Source organism: Bos javanicus, chromosome 7 (assembly GCF_032452875.1).
Source record: "Bos javanicus breed banteng chromosome 7, ARS-OSU_banteng_1.0, whole genome shotgun sequence".
Taxonomy (NCBI): domain Eukaryota; kingdom Metazoa; phylum Chordata; class Mammalia; order Artiodactyla; family Bovidae; genus Bos; species Bos javanicus.
Window position 1 is genome coordinate 43,171,059 of NC_083874.1, and position 27,444 is coordinate 43,198,502.

The 27,444-nt window shown below is 62.3% G+C and overlaps 2 protein-coding genes across 11 annotated transcripts; one reads left to right on the plus strand and one right to left on the minus strand.

Annotated features, from left to right (window-relative positions):
* Window positions 1-1,631: 1,631 nt before the first annotated feature.
* Window positions 1,632-18,486, plus strand: STK11 (serine/threonine kinase 11). 7 transcript variants are annotated; one of them, XM_061423308.1, is made up of 10 exons: window positions 1,632-2,573; window positions 9,569-9,652; window positions 10,235-10,324; window positions 10,805-10,937; window positions 11,028-11,164; window positions 11,852-11,979; window positions 14,053-14,110; window positions 14,293-14,486; window positions 16,450-16,663; window positions 17,377-17,463. In XM_061423308.1, the coding sequence occupies exons 1-10, from the start codon at window positions 2,284-2,286 to the stop codon at window positions 17,444-17,446; spliced, it is 1,398 nt and encodes a 465-aa protein (XP_061279292.1). In that variant the 5' UTR covers window positions 1,632-2,283; the 3' UTR covers window positions 17,447-17,463. The 7 variants fall into 7 exon arrangements, with proteins under 7 accessions (XP_061279292.1, XP_061279294.1, XP_061279298.1 ...); XM_061423310.1 differs by having other exon boundaries at window positions 1,638-2,573; window positions 17,369-17,457; XM_061423307.1 differs by having other exon boundaries at window positions 1,641-2,573; window positions 17,447-18,486.
* Window positions 18,320-27,090, minus strand: CBARP (CACN subunit beta associated regulatory protein). Of its 4 annotated transcripts, none has more exons than XM_061423305.1 (10): window positions 27,007-27,090; window positions 25,130-25,235; window positions 24,903-25,042; window positions 24,618-24,682; window positions 24,126-24,270; window positions 23,796-23,967; window positions 23,428-23,565; window positions 22,777-22,987; window positions 21,437-21,620; window positions 18,320-20,348 (listed from the first exon to the last, which is right to left on the minus strand). In XM_061423305.1, exons 2-10 carry the CDS (start codon window positions 25,226-25,228, stop codon window positions 19,286-19,288), a joined length of 2,217 nt encoding a protein of 738 aa, XP_061279289.1. In that variant the 5' UTR covers window positions 25,229-25,235; window positions 27,007-27,090; the 3' UTR covers window positions 18,320-19,285. The 4 variants fall into 4 exon arrangements, with proteins under 4 accessions (XP_061279289.1, XP_061279288.1, XP_061279287.1 ...); XM_061423304.1 differs by lacking the exons at window positions 24,903-25,042; window positions 27,007-27,090 and adding exons at window positions 24,433-24,506; window positions 25,352-25,840; XM_061423303.1 differs by lacking the exon at window positions 27,007-27,090 and adding an exon at window positions 25,352-25,839.
* Between the last annotated feature and the right edge of the window lie 354 nt (window positions 27,091-27,444).

Genomic DNA, 27,444 nt, shown 5'->3' on the forward strand with positions numbered 1-27,444 from the left:
AGAGTTGTTCCTATATCTAATGCTTTTAGGTCACCTAGTTTTCTTGGTTAATCTTGCCAGAGTTTTATCAGTTGTTTTGATCCTTTCAATGAATAGTCTTTTGGCTTCATCAATTTTCCCTGTTTTTTTTTTCTATTCTGTTTCATTGGTTTCTGCTCTGCTCTTTATGATTAAGGAAAAGGAATTTGGGGCTAATCTACATGTTCTAATTAGGGCTGGCTTGTATGTTGGTGTGACTTGTGGTCCCCCCATCCCCAAAGCCACAGCAATCTGCCTTCTGTGGGTCATTTGAGAATCTGATGAAAGTCCTAGATGTCCCCAAGAACACACACAAGGACACACTCAATTTCACACATAGATTTAGGCAGTCCACAGGTGTCAGGCTCAGAACTCGCAGCCTAGAGCCCGAATCTGACAGTGTCAGCTCCCATCGTTCCCACTCAAGACAAGCAGTTTGCTCTGGCAAAATAATCAAGTGATAAAAAACAGAAAGGTAGAAAAAACCCACAGGCCTGGAGGAATTTTCAATTTCATCAAGCCCTAGTATTTTGCCATCTCTGTATTTTTCATCCAAAGCACTTTGCTGGCACCATGCCAGCTGAGTACTGCGTTTTACCCCGTGAGATTCTTTAGGGTAGAGATGGTCCAGCGCACTTCTCGCCCCGTCTGGCCTGAGAGATGCTTAATAAAGGCTTTCTGCCTTCAATTGGCCACTTTCGGCTACTTTTTGACCCTTGACCTCGCTTCAAAAGAGATTTCGGGGGACAGGCCCTAGCAGGCGCCCACCAGCATCTGTGAGCCGTATCCGGGACAGCCAGGGCTGTGCTCAGACACCCTCCCTCCCACGACTCCCGGTTCCGAGGCGACCCTCGGCCTTCGCGAACTCCAACCCCAGCCTTCAACCCCTCCCAGGTCAACGCCACGGCCTCACCTCCCCGTACTTGCTTCCCGCCCCCTCCACTTGACGGGCGTGTCCGCGGACCAATGAGCGAGCAGTAACCACCCCTGGGGCGGGGCCGAACGAGAACCAATCCCCGCTCCGGGGCCCGCCTGGGTCCAGATGGCCCAATGGGCGGTGGCGGCAGGGTTCGCTGAGGGGACGGGGCTGGTAGGCTCGGCCAACGGGCGTGCACGTCGGCGCCGCGAGGGGCGGGCCCGCGGCGGGCGTGCGGCGGAGAGGCGGTGCAGGGCGGGGGAGGAGGTAAACAAGATGGCGGCGGCGTGTCGGGCGCGGAAGGGGGAGGAGGCCCGGGGCGCCCGCGACTGAGGCGGGGCGCGGCGGTAGCGGCGGCGGGCGCCGGCCGGCAGAGCGGCCGCTTTGCATGGGCTGGGCCCCCGCGCCGCCCCGCCTGCTCCACGCGCGCGGCGGCCGCGGCGCGATACGCGCCGCCCGGGCCCCGGCAACTCCGGGAACCCCGGTCCGGGGCCTGCGGCCTGCGCCGCCTCGGCTGCCCGGAGCCCCGCGCGCCCCGCTGTCCGCGACCGACGGCGTTCGGGCGGAGAGCGAGCGCGGGCTGCCGTTTGGGGCGAGGCGCCCGCCGGGCCCGCGCGGTCGCTGGGTGTCCCGGGCCGGTGTGCGGGCGCCCGGGCGACGGCTGGTTTGGACGAGCCTTGCTCCTTGCAGCCGGCGGGCCCCGGGCAGCCCCGGCGCTGGCGGGAGCCGGCCGAGCTGGACGAAGGTGCCCCGCGCGCTCCGGATACGCACCTGCCGGCGTCCCGGGCGCCCCGGACGGCGGGAGACGCCCCCGAGCTGCGCGCCCTGCTCCCGGCAAAGCTCACCTGTCCAGCTCTGGAAGCCCCAGAGCTGGCCTGCGCGGGACCCCGGGCGCGCGCCATGGCCCGCTGGTAATGGACGGCGCGGAGAAGACTCGGCCCGGCCGCGTCCGTGTTCGTTCGAGGGTCTAAAGTCCCTGGAGGATGACCTAGCACTTCCCGGCCCCACCGGCCTCCCGAGGGCCCCCGTGGACGCGCCTGCCCGCCCCGAAGCTCCGAGGTCGGGCGGCCCCCAAACTTGGGACGCTGCGCACGCCCGGCTGCCCGGGCTCTGGACCAGCCGCGCCTTTTGAACTTACGTTCAGTACAATCGTTTCTTTTCCAAGAGGGTTTTCCTTTGTTGTTTTTTTTCTTTTTCTCTTATTTTTTCGATTTTGTTGACTTTGAATTTTGGAGAAGGGAATTTTGAGGCGGGGCGGGGAGGGAGAAACAAAAGGAAGAACCGCTCCCCGCGAAGTTCACAAAGGGGATAAGGGACCGCCGGCCGGAGTCGGAGGCCTGGAGTTCAGGATGGAGGTGGCGGACCCGCAGCAACTGGGCATGTTTACAGAGGGCGAGCTGATGTCGGTGGGGATGGACACATTCATCCACCGGATCGACTCCACCGAGGTCATCTACCAGCCCCGCCGCAAGCGGGCCAAGCTCATCGGAAAGTACCTGATGGGGGACCTGCTGGGGGAGGGGTCGTACGGCAAGGTGAAGGAGGTGCTGGACTCGGAGACACTGTGCAGAAGAGCCGTCAAAATTCTCAAGAAGAAGAAGTTGCGGAGGATCCCTAACGGGGAGGCCAACGTGAAGAAGTAAGTCCGGGCTTCCTGGGTGGGGACGCGCGCCGCTGGGCGGCCCCCTTCTTCCCCCTTCCCTCCCTTCCTCTTCCCTTCTCTTCTCGGTTATTTTCTTCCGTCCTCCGTTTCCTTAAACACCCGAGTCGACCAGCCAGGGAGAGTCGTGGGCAACTCTTTGGGGAACTTTAGTGAAGTCAGGATCGCTCGTTGCGTCCTGCTCTCAGCCGCGGCGGGGCCCTCCTCGGAAGGGGGCGCCCCTCTCCCTCTGTGCCCTCTTAGCTGTCCGGAGGGCTCAGGTACCCGGCGGAGGCGGCCAGCGTTGGTTTGGCTTCGGAAAACCAAAAGCAGTTGGGTTCGGAAAGGGCTCTGCCTGCCGCCAGCAGGTTTCGTCCCAGCGTGAGGCTGTTACTAGGGCCGGGACACGCCATTTGTTTACCTTGTTGGAGGGGGACGCTGCGGTTGCCAAAAATAATTGTTTGCACCGGTTTATCAGTCTGCAGAGGGGAACTTGGCCTTTTCTCACTCGCCTGGGATGTGCCACAGGACACATCCACGACTTGCAGGCTCGGTGGCTCCTGAGAAGTGGGGGTCGGCTTGTGTCCAGGCGAACTTTTTACACAGATTTTTTTCAGGCGCTTATCTGGCCATAGGCATCCCCAAGGCGGTGGGAGCCCTGCCTCCGTCCTTTATGCTAGTTCTGGGAGGGGACACCCTCTCCTTATCTCTGCTGCCTGGGGATCCCACCCTACCCCAGCCCAAGGCTTTATCTAACGGGCCAGGCGGCAGGACTGGCTGGTGACCTTGGCCGGTCCCGGGAGTGCTGCTCCCTGATCACTCTCACCCCTCCCCCCAGCCCCCCTGCTCTCCGGGCAGTTTGACAGTGAGCGCCCAGCTGCTTTTGTCTGCTGTGGGACACCTGGAGAGCAGGGCAGTGGGGCCAGACCGGTTGCAGACCGTGCCCCAGCCATGGACCCCCAGCAACGGCAGGACCAGGCGTCCCAGAGCCAGCCCAGCCAGTTCTCTGTGCACATCTGCCACCTGCATGGTGAGGGTTAGGCAGGGGCCACCAGTGTCCTGGGTGAGACAGGCCAGGTGACAGTGGGTGCCAGTGCCCTCCTGCAGGCTAAGTTAGGCCACACTTCTGATCCAATCCCCACTCCCTGTTTCTCTGAGTCACCTTTTCTTCTTAATCCAGAAGTGTGTGGGGAAGAGGTGACCCTCGGGCTACCAGTTGGCCACCACTGTGGTTTGAGGGCCAGTGGGCTTCTGGATGCTGCTGGCAGAAAGGGAACCCCCCCACACACACATTCTCTCCAGGGCTGGTCCTTGTCCTCCTGGCTCCTCTTAGGCCTCATTCCTTGGTCTGTCCCAGGAGTGGGGTGCTGGACTCTTCCAGCCTGGACAAGCCCTCCTGGATGGAGTTGGCGCAGGTCGCCCTAGTGTCTGGTGCCTTATGCTCTGCTGCATCCCAAGCTGGGAGGGGCCAGGCTCATTTCCAGCACCAATTGATGTTTGGTTAGGGCCACCCCAGCCACTGCTGGCCATCCCGGGGGCTTCAGAGAAAGTGGGGCACCCGGAACATCTGCAGATGCCCCACCCTGAGATGAGGGAGAGGTGTCAGGTGGGTGAGTGCCCAGTTCTTCCAAAGGGTGATGCACACCTGAGGTAGCCCCTCCCCATCTGCAAATGTATGTGCCCAAGGTCAAGTTACAGGGCGATCACCACCCAGAGATTCCCTCCTGCTTGGCCATCCGACGGAAGATCACGGCTCCCAGTTCTGGTTTCCTGAGCCATCAGCTGTGGTCTCTGGAACTGTGAAGACAGTGTCCATTGGAGGAAGCCTTGGGGAGACTGAGCCTGGGGAGGCAGGGTGGTTGGCATCCACAGCGGCCTGGGGGTTGCTGTGAGGTGCCACAGCTGCAGGGTCGGGCCCTTTTGTCCGTCTCAGCCCCAGAGGCACAGGTCTTCCCCTCTCAGAGCTCAGCTCTGGCCCCGTGCCGGCTGGCCACCTGTGGGCTGGTGCTGGGAGGGCCTGCTGGGTATGTGCCTTCAGGTTAGAACCCCCGTGCCTCCTTCCTGAATGTCATGAGGGCGAGCCCTGCTCTGAGTGCCCTGTTCCCTTGTCCTGAATCCTGACGATATGTGCTGGACTGCTCTGTGCGGGCATTCAAGCAGGGCCCCAAGATCCAGGCTTCTGGGTCAGCCTTGCTGGCAGGCAGCTACAAAGAAGAAAAAAGGCTCCTTTGTCTTGGAGAGACTTAATAAACTCAACTCCAGACTCTTCTCATGGAGTGAAGTGTCCAGAACTTTCCAGACAAGCCTCAGGAGTCCCGCAGCTCCAGTTGGGATGGACGCATTCCTTACGAAATGCAGTGTGTGACAGAGGAAGTCTCCCCTCCTGTGACTCCTCCCAGGAGGGCTGCTGTGGTTTGTGCTTGTCCCTCTTTGTTCTTTTTTTTATGTGTGTAAGTCTCTCAGTCATGTCTGACTCTGCAACCTTATGGACTGTAGCCTGCCAGGCTCCTCTGTTCGTGGGTTTTCTACTGGAGGGTATTGCCATGCCCTTCTCCAGGATCTTCCCGACCCAGGGATGGAACCTGGACCCCCTGCATTGGGAGCTTGGACTCTTAGCCACTGGACTGCCAGGGAAGTCATGCTAACTTGTTCTTGTTGTAAAATAGGAACATTCAGAAAAGCATCAAGAAGTGAAAAAGAAAGCAGTTGTCATTTTAACACTGACACCTTTGAACTTCTCTTTACCAATCCAAGGACTTTTGAATGAAAAGGGTCATTTTCCATATAAGTTGTATCTGCTTGTTTTTCCGGTCAGCCACAGAGGCCATGCTGGTGCCTCCCTGGCTGGGAGCAGCCCTGGGGCTTCATGCCTGTACAGATGGTGGGTACACACCCCTCTGCCCTGACCCCTGGGAGGGCAGATGGGCTCAGCTCACAGGATTCTCACCTGTCACAAGGTCCTATTCTTTGTGAGCTTTTCCATCAGCTGTTGAGAAGCAGGGACAGTCTCCATGCTCCCGCCCCACGTTCCCTCTGTGAGAGGGCAGCTCAGGGCCTGTGCCTGCTGTGTGCCTGATGCATGTGCTCGGTGAGCTGTGCAGAGCCGGGACTGGCAACTTGGGGCCCTGCCAGCCTCCTTCTTTATCAGTGTTCCTGGTGCTCCTGCCTTGCGTCCTGGCCCAAGTGCCCAGTGCCAGTCTCCAGGCCAGCAGTGGTGACTGGTGGGCTCTTGGACCCGAGAGTGAGTACTTGGGATTGTAGCTTAGCCTGGACTTTCCTGGCCCTCGTTCCCATCCCAAGTGGCCTCTGCCAGGTCCTGGCATCTGCTGGTACCCCCACTATCCAGGTATTGGTAAAGCTTCCTCCCTGAGGCCACCTGTCATCACTAGGGCACAGCTGCTCCTTGAGGCACCCAGGATCTCATTGCACGTCCTGACTTAGGGGTGACTATATGCAATGGAGCCCAGGGGCCATAGGGACAGCCCAGGCTAGAGCATGGGGGACGCTGGCCCCTCACCCAGAAGCCTGTTGGAAGTCACAGCCCAGTCGCCCATCATCATGTGTCTACTACACAGCTGGAGGTGGCATGTTCTCTGAACAGCTTTAGTGAGACACGTTTTACATGATTTGAAACTCAGCTGTGAGCAGGTAACTCAGGGTCAGGTACTTTCCTGGAGAGTGCGACCACAACCTATCTCTAGTTCTGGAACAGCCCATGTCCGAAAAGGAAGCCCCATCCCTGTCATCAGTTACCCCTGCTCCCCCTCGCAGCCCCTGACAACCAGGAACCCACTCTCTGTGGATCGGCATGTTCTGGACGTTTCCCATCAGTGTAATCACACGCTATGTGTTCTGTGTCTGCTCCTCTCGTGTTCTCAGGTGCATCCACATGATATCGAGTGTCAGAGCTTCTGATGCTGCCCGTGTGTGTGGGGGGATGTGTATCTGACCCCATCAGTGGATGTGTGGGTCATCCCCTCCTGATGCCCGTGGGGGTGTTGTGTGGACGTGTGTATCCATCCTTAGCAGTAGACGTGTGGGTTATCTACTCCTGTTGCCCCTGTGTGTGGACATGTGTATCCATCCCCATCAGTGGATGCATGGGTCATCCCCTGTTGATGCCCATTAGGAATTGTGGTGCTTGGCAGTTGTGCGAGCACGTGTTGTGTTGAACTTCACTTTTCTTGAGTTTCTCCTCATTTTCGTCTCTTGCCCCTCGCCACATGATTGAAAGCATCAGCAGAAGGACCAAGGGGTGAGGGGGTCTTGCTCAGTGTCCCTCGGCCAGAGCAGCCATCACCCCTTCCTTGCTCTCTGTGGACCCGTCAGCATCTAGAGGGAACGAGGTGGCCGGTCCCGGGGCCCTGAGGTGGGTTGCCATGGGGGCAGCTGCACTCTTCTGTGAACTCCAGTGCTTTAGGACCCGGCTCTTTCATTGCCCTCCCCTTGTGGGCGGTCAGCGAGCCCACCCCAGCTCCACTCTGCTCCCAGCACCACAGGCAGGTCCCTGCGATGCCCGCCCTGAGCAACTGCGGCTGGACCGGAAGGCTTGCTTCCTCTCATTTCACTTCCTGCATCCTGGCTGAGCGCCCGGCTTTCCTCTTTCTTTAAATAATGTTTTTCTTTTTCTCTGGCCAGTGGTGCTATTCCTAGGTGACAAGAACATCTCGGCCCCTGCAGTGCATGTTTCAGGGATCCTCCTGCATCCCCTCACCCACTCGGAGTGTGTGTGCTGTCTCCGCTGCAGTCCTGGCCTTGTGGGCGTGCAATTCTCTTCTCATAGAGTTTGACACCGTGACCCCTTCCCTGGTGGTGTTGCCCCTTCCTTGGTGTTGACATCGGGCTCACTCACTTCTCAGGAGGCTGATGGGGATGGTCACCTGAGCTGTCCCTATGCCTCAGGAGTTTGGTCTGCACTGGGCCCTGTGTCCCATCCCCGCCCCAGCCTGCGGGCTCTCTATTGAGTTTGCCGCCATGTGCCACTTTCCCCTCTGGGCTGCAAATCCCGTCCCCATGGTGGGTGCCCTTGCTGGCCAGTTACCTTAGCAGACATCAAACACTGAGGGAGCTGCCCCAGGACCCCTCCCTGGGGCCCTCTCTCCTGGCACCTCTGCAAGGAGCTGCTTTGTACTCCGACCAGGCAGCACGCGGCAGAGACCCCAGAGGCCTCGTCACTACTGTCAGGACAAAGGCTTCCATTTGGGCGGCCTGGGGTGTCCACCTCTCCGTCGGATAGAAGGGGTGGAGAACTTAAAGGCAGGGGAGGGGCCCTGAGTCACCACAGTTGAGCTCTGGCCCTGGGGAGCCGGCAGCAGGCTGGGAGTCAGAGCTATGAGATGATGGGGGAAGGAAGCCTGGGAGCACAGGGCCACTGCCAAGGAGTGCTGGTGGGCCTGGAGCGTCTGAGGGGACCCCCAGGACAGGGTGCCCACGGACCCAGTGCCTGGCCCACAGCAGCCTGGGAAGGCCTGTTGCAGGAGTGAGTGGGACCTGCTGGTCCACAGTGGGCCCAAGCTGGGCAGGCTGAGGGAGGCCCTGCCAGAGGCAGGCTGGGGAGTCTGCTCCCACCCACCAGGACTCACCATACTGCCTTGTCCCCAGGGACACCCAGAGATACTGGGAGACATCGTGGTGGTTGTGTCACGATGTAGGGGGACTCCTCACATCAGAGTCTGCTCCCCACGTACCCACAGAGCCCGCACAGCCAGGTGGAGCTGCAGTGTGTGTGGTCCCTGCTCACCCTGGTGGCCAGATGATGTGAACCCGGGGCTCAGCCTCTGAGTCACCTCCCCCTGCTTCAGTTCAGAGGAGAATTTAGATGTGCATCCTCTTGGCCTAGAGGGGACCCTGGGCAGGGACGGAGCAGCCAGTGGGCTTGCAAGAAGCCACTGTGAAGCTGTGTTTCCTCCTGCAAGTGGAGGGCCTCCTGCGCACTGGCTCTAGGAAGTGGGGGCTCTGAGTGCCGGGCCATGATCCGCGTGGAAGGAGGACCTCCACTATGAGGGCCCAGGATCGTGCACTGGTCTGTGAGGGTGGGGTGTGGGTTTTCTGGAATAGGCGACCTTTTCATGAAATGTGGACAGTGGGAAGGGTGGGAGCTGAGTCTCAAGAGGGCGGGCCCTCACCTGCCCTGATGTTCTTATGTATCACGCATGGGCTTCCTGGTGAGGACTTTACAAAACCTTTATTGAGGTATTACTCACATATCATGCAGTTTCGTGGCACTTGGTATCTTTTTAGTAATGGTCATCTCTGTGTAGGTCCAGGACATTCCATCACCCCAAAAAGAAGCCCTGTCTCCTCTGTCACTCTATCCCCTCCCCAGCCCCTGACAACCAGGAACCCACTCTCTGTGTCTGTGGATCAGCCTGTTCTGGACGTTTCCCATCAGTGGGATCACACCCTGCGTGTCCTGTGTCTGCTTCTCTCACTGAGCATCGTGTTCTCAGGGCCCGTCTAAGTGGTAGCAAGTATCAGGGCTTCTCTCCTTTTCAGGGCTGAGGGATGCTCCTGGGTGTGGAGGGACACTGTGTCCACCCTTGGGCTTCCATGCCATGGATGGTGCTGCCATGAGCACATGTGCACATGTCGCATGTTCTCAGTCCTCCAAGGCACATACCCTGAGTGAAGGTGCTGGGTCAGTTGGTGACTGTTCGGTGTTCTTCGAAGCCGCCTCACAGACCTCCGACTTTTCCCCCTTTACTACCACCGGCTCCTGCAGAGAATCCTCAGGAGCTGCACTGGCAACGGGGTGGGGGTGGGGGTGGAGAGGGCTGTCTCTGGAGTCCCAGCTCCCACACCCCTTGTGCTGCCCCTGTGCGCCCTTGCTGTGGTCTCCATGCATCTTCAGTCCAAGTGTTGGACGTTCCTGGTCTTGTTGCTGTGTTGAAGCCCTGCTGGGCTCTGGCAGACCTGGCACCCTCCATGCGGTGCCCTCCACATGTTGGGTGTGCCCGGGCTGCCGGGACTCGACTGACCACCCGTCCTCTCTCCAGGGAGATCCAGCTGCTGAGGAGGCTGCGGCACAGGAACGTCATCCAGCTAGTGGATGTGCTGTACAACGAGGAGAAGCAGAAGATATATCCTGCAGGGGGTGGGGAGCTGGGCATGTCCCCACGGGTGGGTGGGCATATTGGCAGTCTGCTTGGCCTTCCCCTCTCCTCTTGAGCTGCGACTCCCAGAGGCCAGGTCTAGGGGCCTGGGGTCCTGCTGAGGGGTCTATCTCTGACCTTTTAGATGCAGAATTACTGGGCTTTTCACAAAGAGGTGTGGCTGGGGGGCCTCGACCTGACCCTGGCTCCCACCCTTTCTCACTCCCTCCCCACCCCCCCACTACTCCAGCCTTCTCTTCCCCAGGGCCCCCATGGGCCTCTATCCCTCACTCCCCTTGGGGGCGAGGCTTAAGCTCCTCCTTGGGATGGAACAACCAGGGGCCTTCATGCTGGGCTGTGTGGCCTGAGCCCGGAGGCGGCACAGAGCTCCACAGGAAGGCACTGGAGGATCTGTGGAGAGGTGGGGATCCACTGCAATGCCCATGATCCCTCCCAAGTGCTCCTACTCACTCCTCTGGTGCAGCCCCACCCCCAGCACTTGTCTGTGTCCCAGGGCCCGTCCTGTCCAGAGCGGGGTGCTTGCTGCGTATTTTCCTTAGCACAGCCCACGTACATGGTGATGGAGTACTGCGTGTGTGGCATGCAGGAGATGCTGGACAGTGTGCCAGAGAAGCGCTTCCCTGTGTGCCAGGCCCATGGGTGAGTGAGCTCGAGCCCCGCCACTGCCCCCGCCCCTGCAGGTCACTCAGGGCCAGGGCCTTAAGGGACCTGGTCCTGTGTTCAGAGAGGTTATTCTGAGCACGAGTGAGATGGAAGTTCAAGTGTGTTTTAAAACTCAGGGCTTTGGCGCCCAGTTTGCGACTGTGTACCCTGGCTGCTGTGCATGCCCTGTGACAGCCCACTGGCTCCTCTCTGCACACACACTGCCCTGCATGCCCGTTGCCTGAGGCTGTGAGGCCTCCTGGTGCTGGGGGAGCCCCTGACTGGGCCTCACTGCCCCAAGGCCAACTTCTCCTGGAGAGTCAGCCCCCAGTTGCTTGGAGGACCAGCTGGCCTGTGGTAGGAGGGGACGGGGGGCAGGGGCGGTGAGCAGCATGGCTCTTTCCAGGCCAGAGACTAGGGTGACAGCACAGCCCAGGTGGCTGGCCCTGGGTGGTGGTCACAGAGCTGTGCCCGCAGGTATTTCTGCCAGCTGGTGGACGGCCTGGAATACCTGCACAGCCAGGGCATCGTGCACAAGGATATCAAGCCCGGCAACTTGCTGCTCACCACTGGTGGCACGCTCAAGATCTCTGACCTGGGTGTGGCTGAGGTGCGTAGGGGGGCCCGGGGCGGACGGGGGACGGGGCACGGGGTCCAGTCCCTGGGGCCATTTCCTAAGGGCTACCTGGCGCTGCCACAGGCACTGCACCCGTTTGCTGAGGATGACACGTGCCGGACCAGCCAGGGCTCTCCAGCATTCCAGCCACCTGAGATTGCCAATGGCCTGGACACCTTCTCTGGCTTCAAGGTGGACATCTGGTCAGCTGGAGTCACGCTGTAAGTGCCCTGGGCCTGGTGCCTTTAGCCCAGGGTCCCTCTAACTCACCCAACCCAGCCCCAGGCACTCGGTTCAGACTCCAGGCCTTCACGACCTGCCCCTCCTGGCAGGTCCCCTATGTCTGGGGAGGCCACGGTCAGGAGGCCTGTGGGGAGGGGCACATGCACTGGGACCAGTTGTCTTCTTGCCCACCTCGGCCTTGTGCTGGTGTTCCCCTGCGCGAGTCACCCATCACTGTTCGGGCGAGGCTTTCTGTCCTGACTCCTGGGCCTGAGTTCTTAAAGATACCACAAGTCGCCAGTGATGCTTGGCTCCCACCCAGACTGCCTTGCATCTATTCCTCTATAAGCCCGGCAGCAGCGAGGGGGCCTGTGTTCTCCCGCCCAAGGCGAGTTGGTGCTGCAGCCCCGTGAGGCAGCCAATGGTCTGGGCAAAGAGGCATCCGTTTTATTCCACTGAGAGCTCACTGACAGATGTCCCCTGACCCATCCTGTTAGAGCGCGCAGTCCAGTGGCTTTCCGTGTCTTCACAGTGAGCCAGCAGCACTGTGTGTTCCAGACCATCATCCTCACGTCCGATCCCTGCAGGGGGTGGGGTGTGTGTGTGTGTAGTGGGGGTGGGGGAGTGTGGCAGAGGCTCCAGGGCCACAGGGCAGGCTCTGACTGGTCTGTCCTCCTGGGTCACAGCTACAACATCACAACAGGCCTGTACCCATTCGAGGGCGACAACATCTACAAGCTGTTTGAGAACATCGGGAAGGGGGACTACACCATACCGGGGGACTGTGGGCCCCCACTCTCAGACCTGCTCAGAGGTGAGGCCTTCAGGGTGAATGCTAGGCTGCAGGTGTGGGGGCTCCCGAAGGTCTTCCATAGACCACTGGCTTCTTGAGAGCTGAGCCATCTCTGTGCTGCAGCCGCCTGCACCACCCCCCCCGCCATGGGAGGTGGGCACAGCCTAGCCAGGCTTGGAGAGCAGCCCGAGTGGAGCATGGGAGGGGTCGCTGGCTCCTTTGGGCTCTGCCACCTGCCCTGGGTCTTGGTTCCACCCTGTCCTGATTACCCATCCCTAGGGGAAGTAACAGTGAGTGGGGGGGTCTCCTGCAGGACCTCTTTCTGCTGCAGTTCCCAGGATGCTCAGCAGGTGGCACTGCCCCCCCCCCCCACAGGAGCCTGACCCAAGGTGGCCCCCATAAAGCCACACCAGCATCCTGGGGTTTGGCTGAAGTTAGTGTTTTATGTTTTTGTACACCACACGTGGCTTATGGGATCCTACTCCCTGACCAGGGATTGCACCCAGGTCCACAGCAGTGAAAGCACAGAGTCTTCACTCCTGGACTGGCAGGGAGCTCCCTGGTGAAGTTAGTTTTGATGATACAGCACATCCAGGATATCGCCTGTGTGACTGGTACCGTCCTAGGTCCTCTGCCCGCAATCCCGGGGCCTTGTGTAACTGACCTGACGTTCGGCTTGTGCCGGACACCTAATCCGTGCTTTAGCCTGTATGTGGCCTACAGATGAACAAGCAGCTTCACAGTCCTGCGTGGCTCCGGAGCCTCCTGATGACGGAGTCACGCCAGTTCTCTGGTTGTTAGTGAAGGTGAAGTGAAGCTGAGCAGCTGCAGTTCAAGTGCTCTGCAGTGGTGCAACCCAGTCCCGCCCTCCGCATCAGGGTCACCCTGGCAGACAGGCACTGGGCTCCCGCCCTCCCAGGGTGTTGTTGGAATGTGGGAGGTGGCAGCCCCACAGACTCAGACCTGGCCCTCCCTGCCCAAGTGTTCCTTGAAGGCTCACAGCCCAACCCCCCACCACACACCCCCAGCCTCCCCCAGCTCTAGCAAGGACTGATGTTTTAGACCTTCCTTCATCGAGGACTGATGGGTTGGAATTCTCTCAGTTTTAAGCTTTCTTTGCTCCAGTGACACAGATGATGACCTGTTATTGCCTTCACACTCATAAAACACTTGAAACAGTCCCAAGTTAGGGGGACTTCCCTGCTGGTCCTGTGGTTACAACTGCAAGTTCCCAATGCAGGGGGCCCTGGCTCGATGTCTGGTCAGTGAACTAGATCTCATGCCTCACCTAAGACCCAGTGCAACGAAATAAATAAGAAGCAGCCCCAAGTCTGGCTGATGAGATGGCGGAGGGTCTTGGTTGTCCCTGTCCCCCAGGTCCAGGCAGTGTCCTGTCCTCTCTGCCTGGGCCTGCCTAGAGGTCTTGCCTAGCTGGGTGGCGAGCCTCCTGCCCACAGGTCTCTGGAACACCACCCCAGCCCTGCCTTTGCTCTCCCACAACAGGGCTGTGACCATGATCTTTCCTCTTCTGCACCACTCAGGCTCAGCTCTGAGTGCCAGCATCCCAGAGTTACACTTTTCTGAGAACAGAGCCACCTGCGGGGGGCGGTGGTTGGGGGGGGGGCGGGCAGACAGGGACTGTGGGCTCTGCACCCCTGTAGCCCTGCCACCTCAGGGCAGCCCAGCAAGACCTATGGGCTGCCTTGCCCATTCTGCATGTCCGGGTTCCAGGCAAAGACCTTCACACAGGTTCTAGAGTGTGTCCCCCTGGAGGCCCCTGGTTCTCCTGCTGCCGCCTTGGGGATTTGGGGTTCCGGCAGGAATTGCCAGTCACCGGCTTTGCTGGCCAGAGCCGGGTGGGCACTGCAGGGTCGACCCCTGTGCTTTGTCTTCCTGGGACGTGTGGACAGGTTCAGGATCCCTGGGGTGGGCTCTTGTCCTGTGTTCCAGCCTGCTCCGGTCTCCTTCCTGACCTCGCTTTGCAGCGGGGGCGGGGCTCCGCTCACATGCGCCACGCCCTCCGCCCCCACCCCTCCCAGGCAGGGGCGGGGCCTCTGCCCGCGCTGACCCCGCCCCCGGCTGGTCTCCTGGCAGGGATGCTGGAGTATGAGCCGGCCAAGCGGTTCTCCATACAGCAGATCCGGCAGCACAGGTGAGTCCCTGGCCCGGCTGGGTGCTGGAGGGGGAGGGTCAGGTGCAGGGGTCTTGCCGGCTCAGTCTTTCCTGTTGGCCCCACCCTTCTCCATCTCTGCACGCCACGTAGTTCTCTGTGGGAATTGAGGGTGGTCCCGTGTGGGGAGCCATCCTGGACACCCTGATGCCCTGCTCCCACAGCTGGTTCCGGAAGAAGCACCCACCAGCTGAGCAGCCGGTGCCCATCCCGCCCAGCGCGGACTGCAAGGACCGGTGGCGGGGCATGACAGTGATGCCCTACCTGGAGGACCTGCACGGCTGTGCTGACGACGTGGACGACGAGCTCTTCGACATTGAGGACGACGTCATCTACACTCAGGACTTCACAGTGCCGGGTGAGCCCCGATCGAGGGGAGGGCCGGGGGCTCTGCCCAAGGGTCCAGTGGCCCTCTTGGCGCCAGTGCCCTGCTGATGCCTGGCCTTCTTCCCCAGGTGGCGAGGAGGCGTCTGAGGCAGGGCTTAGAGAGAGAGGCCCACGGGAGAGCCCGTGCTCAGAACTTTCTGGAGAGGAAGCTGAGGCCAGGGCCTTGGAGGAGCTCCAGGCAGAGCCCAGGCCCTAGTGTAGCACCGCCCTGCCCGCACCCTGTGCACTGCGGGCTCTCGCTGACCCTGCCCAGGGTGTGAGGGAGGCTGGGCCACTGCCCCGCCACCGCGTCCGCGGTTCTGTGCTGCCCCAGGGCTGGTTCCACTGGCTCCGCATAAAGGTCTGCCTGCATCGCACGTGAGGTCCTGCTTGCCTCCTTCTGGCTCGTCGGCCAGGACTTAGGTGTTGTCTGTAGAAAGAGCCTGTGTGCAGGGTGGCCTGTGGGCACGGACCCAAACTCCCAGGACATGTCAGGCCTCTGGTGCGCATGGTGGCTGGCTGTAGCCATTTCCCACTGGGGTCTTGGGGTCAGGTCAGAGACCCTGTGCTGGGAAACTCGGCCACAGCCCAGTCCAAAGTCAGGCCTCCTGGACCTCTGTTCCTGGCAGGATAGGATCAAGGTGTTCTTTTGGGAGGCACTGGGGCTCTGGGACAGGTGTCTGGCTGGCTGAGTGTGGACCCTGCTGGGCCCCCCCAAGCCCCGCTGGGCACTGACTACACGCTGTCCCTTAAGGCCTATGCCAGAGGCCTGGGCTACTTTTCCTTGGTGTGGAATGTTTGTTCAAGAGCAGTTGTCTGGGCCCAAGCTAGACCCCTAGTCCAGAAATGTCCGTACTCCAGATGGGGGACAAGCCTGCACCGGGATCAGGCAGCTGCCCCTTGCCGAACTGCCCTAGGCCAACGGCAGGCTGTGTTGGGGCTGCTCCAGTCCCGTCTTATGATCTGCTCAGTCCTATCTCATGATCTGCTCACCAGGGTCTCCCTGGTTTGTCCCTCGTCCTGCCACCCACCCTGAGGGGTTTTGCTTGGGCCAGTGCCCTTGGTGCCTTGAGGGCAAGTGGAGCAGATTCCTTACCTGCCGGCCAACCCCCAGCTCTGGTTGCTGTGCTGGAGGCTGAACCCTGGTGGTCTGAGCAGCATTGTGGTACTCGGCGCCCTGGCACTCCCGTCCCCCATTAGAGCAGGCTCCTGACACCCGCCCACCCTGCCATGCTCTTGAGTTCTGACCTGAGTTGCTGCCTGTACACATGCCTAGGGGGCTTCCAGTAAGGTCCAGAGGCCGAGTCAGGCCCCACATGCCGCTGGTGGAAACTCATTCCTGTATGAGGACCAGACTGGCTCGAGGCAGCTGTGGTGGTTTCCTGGTATCCACGGGAGGAGGGTGTGCTGTGGTCAGCATGGGCTCCTGCACCCCTCCCTCCCCCACCGCTCAGCAGGCACGAAGCAGGGCCCCAGGAACCAGTGAGGGCTGGCAGGCCGTGCAGGAAGGCATGGGGTATGGGAGGCGCCCGAACCTGCCTCTGTGTTCTTTTGTGCCTGGCATGGAGAACCAGGGTGGGCTGTTTCGAGAGAGACATCAAGTCTGGACGCCTGGCTTGAGTACAGCCACTTGTGTTCCACAGGGCCCAGTGGGCTCTGGCCTTCACCCAGGTGAGAGAGCTAAGGCTCGGGCCCCAGGCCTCTGGTCCTCCACCACATTCCCACTCACCTGAGTGCGGAGCCCCTCTCACAGCTGAACGGGCAGGTGAGCGTGGGCTGGGCCTGACTCTGGTCGGTTGGTTCGAAGGCCCGCCCTCCCGCTCCCTGGATGAGGCCCTGTGGCAGGTCAGATGGGACAGGTGGTGGGGGCCCTGGGTTCAGGCAGGAATGATGCAGAGTGTGTGTGCTTTGGGATCCCCAGTCAGCACACCCTGGCCCTCTCCTCTTAAGGTCAGGTTCTGGAGGAGGAGGCTGGGCGGAGCGCACAGAACCGGGTCCTTCCCAAGGCTGTGTGCGTGAATGGCACCGACACCACCCAGCTGAATACCAGGTCGAGGGCAGAGCGCCGGGCCAGCGCCGCCTCCAACCCTGCCCGCAAGGCCTGCTCGGCCAGCAGCAAGATCCGCCGGCTGTCGGCCTGCAAACAGCAATGAGGGTGGCTGCCCGCAGGTAGGATGGGACCGGGACCAGAGGGGTCAGGGGGGTGGGGCACATTGTGGACACTACTGTCTTGGTTTGTGTCACTGTTCCTGGGGTCTGGGTTGCAGTTGAAGGAAGTCACTTTCTGCAGAACACTGGCTACTTGGTGTAAGGCGGGGGCTTGGAGGGGTGTGTGTGCAGGAGGAGGGCCCCTCAAGCTGACAGGCTGTTTTGCAGACCCGAGGGGCTTGCCTCCTGTCCAGCCCAGGGCTGCTCCTGGCATTGGAGGAGTTTGGGGGGTGGGGTAGTGCAGGGGGCTGTGCTCTGACTGAGGCTGTCATTTCTCCCTGTTCCCTCCTCCCAGCCCTGACCACCCAGTCCACAAAGGGCGTTTTGGGTGGGCCTCACAGGTGCTTGCACACTCATTGCCACTCAGGATATGAGCAGTGGGGTGGAGGCCTGAGAGTCCAGCCCCTGTCCATCCATGCCCCCTCTCCCTGGGAGCTGCCCCTGAAACGGCCCCCACAGAACTTACCTGCCAGTATCAGAACCGGTCAGGTAGGGTAGAAGCTCTTTGCAGGGAGGCCTGGATCTGTGGCACAAGGGCCCTGCTTAATCCCACCAGGCGACCAGAGATTCCTGGGGTGGGCCCTTGAGGCAGCGCAGCTCTCCCTGGCCAGTGGAGGTGTCTGACAGCACTGTGTGACTAGGTCTCCATTTCCCCACCCTCTGGAGGGATCCAGGGAGAGCATGCTGCCTGTGACACAGGACCTTGCTTGGCCCAGAAGTGACCCACCTGTGTCCTGGTCTTAGTCCGTCCCCAGGAGCCTGGCCTGGTCCTGCTCAGTCTTCCCATCGACAGCTGGCCTGCTGCTCACCGCCCAGGAAGGCTGCCACAGCGCCCTCTGTGCTGACTGCTCCTCTGGAAGCCAGAGGGTCCTGGAGGGCTGTGGCTGGGGGACAGCAGGGACTGGAATCTGGCCCTCCCTCGGTAGCCGGTGGACACAACCTCCTGCTGACTGCAATCCTGTGCTGAGCCCCTTCCCCCAGCTAGGGGAGGAGGGAGAGGGCCCGGCGTGGCCCCATGCCAGCCTTCGCCATGCACTTTACGTTGAGACTACTGGTTCTCGTCCACCCCAACTCCTCTTTTTACTCTGCCACTGGTTAGCACCTCCCACACCTGGTGATGTGTTCATATCAACCACAGCCGCAGCGGGATGGGCATGATGTGCAGGCCTGCTGACCCAGATGCATGCCCATGCCCAAGGGAACCAGGCGGCCTCCTTGTGTTTGTTGTTTGGTTGGTTCCTTTTTATTTTTATTTTTTAAACAAAAAATAAAACAGGTGGATTTGAGCTGTGGTTGTGAGGGATGTTTGGGAACTATGGGTGGCAGCATGCTGTCAGGGGATCTGAGCCTGAGCCTGGGTCCCTTTGTGGGTCCCACAGTGGAGGGGCTGGCCGGGCTACCTGCTGGAGACCTGGGCCTCCTAAGCATATTTGCTTCTAGCCATGCTGGATCTCTCTGCTCTCAGCGGGAGCCCGGCCTCCCCAAATTTCCACAGGCCCTTCTGCTCAGCCCAGGGCCCACAGCTTCACAGCATCGTGGCTAGGGGGTGCCTCATCCCCTTATCCCCAAGATGTCTGCGCTCTCGGGTCCCCAGAAACAACCCAGAGCAAGCAAGAGTATGCAGTAAATATTTATAATCAACCAGAAAACAGAACACAAATTCCATCACTGGATGGTACACAGACTGCAGGAAGCTTCGAAAGGAGGGGCGGGGCAGGGCGACTCGGCCGCTGGCGAGGGCTGCCCCATCTTTTGGCAATAAATAAAGCTTGGGAAACTTGAAACCTTGACCATTTGGGTTTTATGTCTCAAACACTGGTGAGTCCTGGCGGCTCTTTGGACGGAGCGGTTACGGGGCGTGCGGCCCGCTCAACATGCGGAGGGCGGGTGTGGGGTGCAGACACGGGGAAGGAGCGAGGTGGAAGGCGTGTGCAGGGCTGGGGGCGGCGGCAGCGGTTATTGCTCGGGGGTGTGTGGGGGGGGTGCGGACTGCCGCGAGCACTCGCCGCGGTGAGGTAAACGGCTTCGAAGGGTTGGTGGCTGCGGCCTTGAGCTAACCTCCTAGCCAGGGACGGCTCAATCAAGAGATTGAGCTTTGACGCCCTGCGGTCCCTGCGCTTGTGTCTTGGCGCAAATCGTGGCGCGTGCGCTTCGAGCGAATCTCGAGGCTTCATTGGTCTCTGGAAGAGGCGCTGTGCGCATGCGTATTGCGCGGTAGGCCCGTATCACACCGTCTGGATGCAAGCCCTGCGCATGCGCTTTCCGTATCTATGTGCCAGAGACGCAGCGCCGCGCACTTGGCAACCCCCGTCAACACCCCGAGGCCACAGTCTGGGGCCAAGGGAAGTTGAGTGTGGCCCTCGGGACCCCAAGGTTAGAATCCCCCACACTCCCTCTAGTCGACTCTACCAAGTGCCTGGAGGGGACTGTGCGTGCGCTCGTTGGGGCGCCTGGGGAACCGCGCTGGTGCTCCAGGCCCGCGGTCCCAGCGCAGGCGCGCCGGGGCGTCGCACCCCAGGTATTTTCGGCACCGGGGCCCCGCCGGTGCCGAATAAGCTGACGAGGTGGGCACGGGGCGCAGGCTTAGACCGGGCTGTGGTCAGGGGACGTGGGCGCGGCCGTGGCCAACGCAGGGGCCACGGCGACCGGCTGGGCCAGCCGCGGTGGGAAGAGCCTGTCGTCGAGGCTGGCCGCCAGCTTGTCCAGCAGCGCACCCGGGGTCCCAGCGCACAGGCCGGACCCCGGGCATCCACCACCGGGCTCCTCCTCGATGACAGGGATGGAGGACGTGGCCGGGTCATCACCTGCTCTGCCGTCGGGCGGGCAGTCGACACTGTCTCCGCGGCGCAGGGGTGCGCGCGCGAGGCGGGGGGCACCAGATTGGGCCGTGGATGGGGTGGGGGGCGCAGCGCGTGCTCCAGGGTCGCTGTGCTGCCGGCCCCGCTGCTGCCACTGCTTGCGTGCATGAGGGTGCGGGTGCGCGCGCGCCCTATGGCGTGCTGTGGCAGACAGGGCGTCGTCGAAGTGCGGGTCGTGGCGTAGAAACTCGTGGAACAGCGCGTCTGTCTTCTCATCGATGCTGTAGTCGCGGCGCGGAGCGCGGCGAGGCCAGGCACGCGGGCTGCGGGGACGGACGGGTGTCTCTGGTGCGGGGCTCTCGAAGCTGCAGCCCACGGTGGCCTCGCGGCCTGCACTCGTAAAGGAGGAGCGCTTCTCGGGCGCGCTAGGGGGCCCATCATCCCCCGCACCGCGGCCTTCAATGCTGGCATAGCCGCTGTCCATCTGCAGCAGCTTGCGTGGTCCGCCCGTCTCTCCATCCGCCGGCCGCGGCATGGGTGTGGGTGGCGGCGAGGGCGGTGGAAAGACGGGTGCGGCGCCCCCGGAGCCCGAGCCCGAGCTGTCGCCACTGCGCACCGAGTCACGGTCGTTGCCGCTGCTGCTGTGGTCTGAAGAGGCAGCCGCGTGCAGCTCGAGCGAGGCGCGCAAACTCCAGATATCGCGGTAGATGGTCGGGGCCTGCTCGAGCCCCGCGTCTCGCTCTCCATCTGAGTCTTGTAGCTGTTCAGGCCCCGCGATGATGCCACGCTCTAGGGGGGACTCAGGGCTCGCTCCACCTGCGGCGCCCACCTCCTCGGCTGCCTCTAGCCTACAAACCAGGCCGCAGTCAGGAGGCTGCATTGGCCCCCCTTCTTCCCCCCGCCCCGCGTCCCCTCCCCGCCCCCTCCTGACCACCCTGCTTCTCGGTCCAGGACGATGGGCACAGATGGGAACCCTTTAGGCTTGGCCGGGCTGTGGAAGATGATGTTTCTGAGTGCTGCCTGTCCACTTTGGCCTGGATGCTCTTGGGTTAACCCAGAGCCGTCCTGGCGCCTGCCAGTTCAACCAGGGTCTTACAGGAGAGATGGGAGGGAGGTTCAAGAGGGAGGGGATATATGTATAACACGTATATCTATGGCTGACTCATGCCGATGTATGGCAGAAACCAACACGATTTGTAAAGCGATTATCCTTCAATTAAAAACAAATAAAATGTTAAAAGAAAATGTGACCAGGGCATCTGCTGGTAGTGCAGGGGGTTGGCCCCTCGCCCTGAAAGAGTTAAGGTTCTTCTCAGGAAATGCCTTCTTACTAAGAACTTCGTGTACCAAAGGGTTGCTGGGGTTGGATTGGACCAAGTGGAGTCCACCTGAGCCCGGACACCTGGGTGACCCCTCCAGGGGCCCCCACCACAGATTGACAGGGACCCAGGAGGAAGATAACACATAGAAAGTGTTGTGATCTCCCTGACCAGGAAGCACCCAGGACTTGGAAGCCTGCCCTGCTCCTTGGGTCCAGTTGTCCATCCTGCTGACAGGGGCCCAGAGTTTCCTGGGAGTTGCCCTTAGGCTGAGGGAGAGGGTGGCACCCCCAGAAGTGGTGATAACAGTTTCTGAGTAGCAGCTGTCCAGCCCCAGGAGCACCAGCAAGCGGGAAGTACCCTGGGTCCACAGCAGAGACCTTCACGCCCTAGGCTTCAGCAGGATGCAGGGGCCCCACCCATCCCTCAACCCTTGCCCATTCTCCCCCACTTCCCTTCTGCAGCCCATGCTGGAGAGATGGCCCCAGTGAGGCAGCCTCCAGGAAGACTGTGGAGCCAGAGGGACTCGACCGCCCGTCCTCGGGGCCACCTATGGGGGATGGGATGGGGCAGGGGCCCACAGGTCCACCCCAGCACCTCTATCTACTGAAAAATACCTGCCGAGACTGGGGGGCGGGCTGGTGGGGCTGGCCAGAAAGGGGCGGGGGCTTGGGAAGACCATGGTGTCACCCGCGCTGGCAATGTACTGGATGAAGTCCACGTGGGGGGCATCCCCTTCCTCCTGCTCCATGCTCTCACTGGCTGCCCGCTGCCGCTGGAAGTGGTGTCGCTTGGGGGAGCCTGTGTAAAGGAAAACCGACCACCTGCCTAAGCCCCTCCTGGCACCAGGCCCACTGCCCACATCTGAGCCAGGCCAGCAGACACCAGCCTGGACCAGGTGAGTGTCCATCCCACCCTGTGGTGCAGCTGGGAAACGAAGGTGCTGAGGGCCGGAAGACCAGGACCAAGCCCAGCGGCCAGGGTGGGCATGCGTGGAGGTGCCAAGGCAGCAGGCAGGTGTGGCCAGAGCAAGGACTTGTCCTGGTCATCAAGTAAGACACGGCCTGGCTGAAGGGTGAAGGTAGGGCCAAGTAAGGGACAGGGGAGGGGGAGAGGTGATGCTCTCTCCTGCCAGCTCCAGATCCCACCTCACTGGTGGGCCAGGGAAACTGGTGGTAGAGCCTCAGGGGTGGGGATGGTAGTAACCCAGCAGACAGGTTCTGCGTGCTTCTTGTGTGCATTTGCCTGTAATCACCTCTGGAATTACAGGCTCCACCTAGGCTCCCAGTGGGGCAGCAGGACAAGCCCTCCCCTCCCCTTCCCGGCCAGGAGCACTCAACCAGAAATCAGCCCTCCCTCGCCCCATGGCGACGGAGCCTGGCTCCAACAAGGTGCTGTCCCTAATCCCCTCACCCTGCCTCTCCTGGCACTGGGACCCAGGGCAGTAAGTGCCCTAGCAGCCTGGCCCTCCTGAGCTCCAGTGAGCAGCATTGGTCCCAGGAGTTGGTGCCACACCCGCCACCGCCACCCCCGACCTGCATGGCCCCTGGGTTGAGGTTTTAGAAGCCCTGTGTCCAGGGCACCATGAGGAGGGGTCTGCAGCATCAAAGGCTCACCACCTGTGGTTGTAAATAAAGTTTTACTGGCACACAGCCATACCATAGTACATGTCATCTAGCTGACTACAGCGCCAGAAACACTGTACGAGGCCTCAAGGGAGAAGCTCACTGTTGTCCGCTCTAGCTGGACAAGCCCTGGCTTTACTGGCTCACTGTGTGCAGCCCCGGTCATCCTCCTGACCAGCTTGTGGGCCAGATGCCCACTAGTGAGCAGATGATGCTGGCCAGTCTGGGGTGGGGACTGGGGACCACCTCCCCACCCCCCCCACGACGGTGCAGAGCCACCTGCTGCTCCACATCCCCCTGGGCCTCACTCCCCACCAGCGGCTGCAGCTCACCTCTTGTGTCCAGACTGGATGCCCGCTGGCTGGGCTCCAGTTTCCATTTCTTGACCTTGAAATAGGGGCTGGCCCCGTCCAGGCTAGCATGGCGCCTCAGGCGGGTGAAGAACTGCAGGACGGGGCCTGCCCCAGAGCCTGGGCCCGCCTCCCCAGGCCCTGCTGCAGCCCCCTGCACACCAGGCTTGGCGCTCCTGGCCCCAGTGTCCAGCTGTGAGAGAAGAGAGATGCTCTGAGATCCGCTAACCCCTCCCTGCTGCCCGAGTGCCCGCCTGGCTTGGGCCACTTGTCACTCACTTGGAGTGCAGAGGAAGAGCAGAGAGCTGGGGCTGGGTGGGGGCCACGCTAAACCAGGGGGGGCTGGGCCTCTCCCCAACCCCCAGACCTTGCCTGAGAGGCTCTCCAGGCAAAGGCCAGCTCTGTCTTGCCCAGCCCAGAACAGGACAGGGTAGGGGGTGTCCTGTCCCACAGCCTGGGATGGTCCTGACCATGCTCTCTCCAGCTGCTGGACAATCCTGGAGGAGGTGAGCCAAATGCACGTGGGCCCCATGTATAACCTGACCCTCTTCCTCCCGGGGCGGGGACCAGGTAGAGGCCCATAGGCTGACCCATGCTGGAGAGGGGCAGAGGACGGAGCTGGGGAGGCCTCACCGAGCTGCCTTCCCCGGAGTCACTGGAGGCCGAGGGGCTGATCCCGAAGTTGGCAGGGCCCACGGCCGAGTTGTAGGGGTCACCTGGCAGGGCGGAGCTGGGGCCCACGGAGCGGCCGGTGAGGGCCTTCCCCGGGGGCTGTGGGACAGAGCCAGGGGGGAGGAGGAAGCAGTGACAGGTCAAAGAGCATGGGTGGGTGAGGGGGCGTGCTGGACCCCCACCCACTGGACCTGGCCAGGCCCCACTTCCCAGTCTGAGGTGAGGGGCACAGCTGGGGGAGGGTGTGGGTGGGCAAGGTGGTGCCTGCTGGGTGGGGGTGGGGTTGGGGTCCCACCCCTGAGCTCCGGGCCACCTGCCACCTGACTCACCTGGAATATGGCAAGGCTGGCCTTGGGGACAACCGTGGAGTGTGGTGTGGCAGTTGCACTGGCCTCACCAGAGTCACACTCGTGAATGGTGACGATCTTGAGGGGCGGCAGGTGCAGGTGGGTGAGGCGGGCATTCTTCAGGTGGTGGAAGTCCCCCTCCGTCAGGGTGTACCTGCGCCCAGCGCGCCTGCCTGTCACCTTGGGCAAGCCGGGCCCCCACACACACTCCAGTGCCCTCTCCAGCCCCGCTGTCACTGCCCACCAGGTGCTGGGGAGGGCGGGGGCGGCAAGGCGAGTTCCCAGGTTAGCCGCTGCACTGGCCCTCCTTACCGGCGGCCCTTGTCCTGCGCCTTCCGACTCTGCTCAAACAGGGCTGCTTCATTGAAGGACACCCGGCGGCCGGTGGAGCTGGTGGACAAGAAGCGCTGGGTCTCGGTGTCCTGACCCTCCGGATCCTCCCCCCTGAACTCGGGGTCTGCGAGGAGAGCCAAGAGAGGGTGGGCCACGAGTGGGCCGGCAGGCGACTAGGGAGGGGAGTGGTTGGGAAGGGAGCACAGAGGGCCCGGCTAACCACCAGGGGCGGGGCAGGGTGGGAGGGTGGACGGGCACTCACTCATCCGCTCACACACTCACTCACGCAGCACGCGCCTGTGAGCACCTACGCGTGGGCTTAAGGAAACAGAGATGAGTCGGAATCGAGCCGCGCCCAGTCTGGTGGGGGAGACAGACAGACACAGATGGTCAGGCGGCCCAAGGGGGGCGGCTGCGGGGTGGCCAGGTGTGGGCAGACAGGCTGGGACAGGGCCTGGAAGGGAGCCTCACCTTGGGTGGGGTGGGCACCGTTGTCCAGGTAGGTGGTGGTGGTCTTCTCTGCTTCCTCTGGGGCTCTGGGGAGTGCAGCGAGAGAGCACAGTGGGCCTGAGGACCCAGATTGGCTGCCCTCCCTGGGGCCCCAGCAGGGCTCCCAACAGGCAGCATCCCGAGCTCACAGGAGCCTGGGCACTGTCCTTTAGAAGTACGCCTGCATGCCTGCACCTGCTCTTAGGGGAGCTCTCACGCTGACCTGTCCCAGTTCCCCGAGGGGGTGGGGGAGAGGGGACTGCGCACCTGTGGAGGCGTCGGTGCGCCTCCCAGCAGCGCCTGCAGAGCAGAAGCGCACCCGACAGCACCGCGAGGGCGCCCCCGACAAAGAGCGCCATCACCACCATCAGCAGCAGATAGCTGTCCAGGATTGGGCCAGGCTCTGCCTGCGGGGCCAGCAGGTCAGGGGTCAGGGCCAGTGGGCATGACCTCTGGCAGCCCCGTCCCCCCCTTTCCCCCCATCCCTCACTCACTGTAGGGCGATCCGTGGCGTTGTCCCACGTCGTGGTCAGGGCAACCGTGGCGGTGGTGGTGGCAGCGGCGGCCGTGGCCATGGTGGCCGTGGGCTGCATGATGAGGCTAGGAGGAGGGGTGGGGGGCGGAGGCAGGGCCTGCTCAGCTCCAGCTCCCGCGTTCCCTCTCCCGTCTTCCTTCCCGGGAGCGGGAGCAGGGGCCCACACAGGGCGGTGACTCACAGAGTGGTGGTGCTGGGGGAGCCACGAGGCAGCCCCCACCGGCTCAGATCAGACCTCCATGTCCCCATCTTTGTAAAGGAGGAGGCGCGTGCGTACCAATAGCCAGCTTCCCCAGCCGGTGGGGCCAGCCCGGCAAGGTGGCGCAGGCCGGGAGCCCTGCCCAGGAGAGGGGAAACTGAGACCCGAATCAGCTCACTACCGCCAGACCCCAGGGTTCTGGGGTCCGGCCTGCCCCATCCGGGGAGAGGGAGGGGCTGCCTCGGCCCCAGGAGACGGCTTCCAAAATAGCCGGGACTCGGACCATCCGCGGGGCTGTCCAGCCAGGGGAGGGGGCGGAGAGGCCGAGCCCTGGGATCCCCAGGTCACGACTCCAGGAGGTTCAGGACTCACTCCGCCCAGCGCTAGTGGGAGTGACAAGGCCAAAGGAGGCGCATCTGTTCCCAACCCTCAAGAATCTGGTTCCCATGGTGACTGAGCTAGCAGGCCGAGATGGGGGGGGGGGGAGGGGGAGGCGGGTTGCCAGGGAGCATTGGGGAGGGGAGGGGGCGCGGGGGAGGGAGGCCTCCTACTGGGGCGGCTGGAGCCAGCCCGGGGCGGCAAGATGGCTGCTGCCGCCGCCGCCCGCCGGTGCCGGCCGCTCGCGTGCCCCCGCCGCACCCTTCCCTGCCGGAGCCGGCCGGCTCCACGTCTGCCTGACGCTGGGGGCACCGAGATAGGAAGGGTCTCAGATCTCAGCAGAGGGACTGCCTGGACGTTGCACCTGACCGCCCTCCCCAATGCGCCCTCCCGGTGGGAAGGACCGGCGGCTGCACTCTGGATTGTCAGGGAACGGAGTCTGGGGCAAGGATGACCAGCAGCTCTGAGTGGGCACTGCGCGCGGCCCCTGCCCACAGGAATGGGAGACTGTGCACAGGTTCCAGCGCCCCCAATCCATCGGGGTTTTCACCCAACTGGACGAAGGGAGGCGGGGACCGAGGCCCATAGCAGGGGAGGGGCCTGGCAAAAGCCAGGTGTCCTCGGCACTTCGGGTCAGAGGCTGGTCGCGGGTCCCCTGCATCCATGGGGGAGGGGGCCCCTCTATGTAGGTCGGGAAATGAGTTCAGGCTAGAGGAGGAGGTGGCAGAGGCACAGAGACGTTGACAGGAGACCAGGAAAGACAGTAGGAGGCCCAGGGGTAAGGGAGGTGGGCTTCTAGGGGGCAGTCGGGGACGTGAACCTAGGGCGAAGGTTGGCCACAGGCCACCCTTAAGACCCGCGGGGTCTCGGCTCCGGATCGGGCTCACCATTGCGCCCACCCCCGCGTCCCCAACCGGCCCCGGAGATGGGGATGGCGAGAAGTGAGATGCAGATAACCGACTTTGGGCTTGTCTCAATCTCGGGCTAAGCCAGGGGGCGGAAATGCCACGGCTCTGGCCGAATCTCTCAAGGGGAAACAGGCTGCGGTGGGCGTGGGCGAGGGTCCCTATCACCGGCGCTGAAGTTCTGGTGCAGAGCGCTAAAGATTGGCCCCCACGCCGACCACGGCTCCTCCGCTCTCAGCCTCCGGCCTCGCCGCCTGGCGGGCAAGGGCCGGAGATCTCTAGCCAGAGCTAGCCGTGCGGCCTCGCCCTGCCCCCCGCCCGACCCAGTGCAACCCCAGGCCCGCACGCGCCTACCTCAGCGCCGGGGTGCGCGGCCCATGGGCGGCGGGCAGGCGGCTGCGCGGCGCTCCCGGCTGGCTCCGGCGCCCGGTAGCGGCGGTAGCAGCAGGAGGAGAATTTATGAATGGAGAGCGCGGCGCGCGGGGGAGGTAGGCGCGAGAGGAGGGGCTGCACACGTGATCGCGTTGGCTGCTAGCCAGCTCCGACCAGCTCGGTGCCGCCCGGTCCCCGGCCGGCCGCCCCAACCGCACTCGCCACCGCGTCTCGCTCGCTTGCTCCGCGCCGGCCGTCGCCTCTCCTTCCCTTCCGGAGGGGGCGGGGGGCGGAGCCTACGCTCCCGGGCGCCCCCTCCCCACGCGGAGCCGCCCTCTCCAGAGGCAGCTGAATCTCCGTTCCAGGTCCACGGCGCACGATTCCTCGACCTCAGGGGAAGGGGGAATCAAAGGAGTGTTG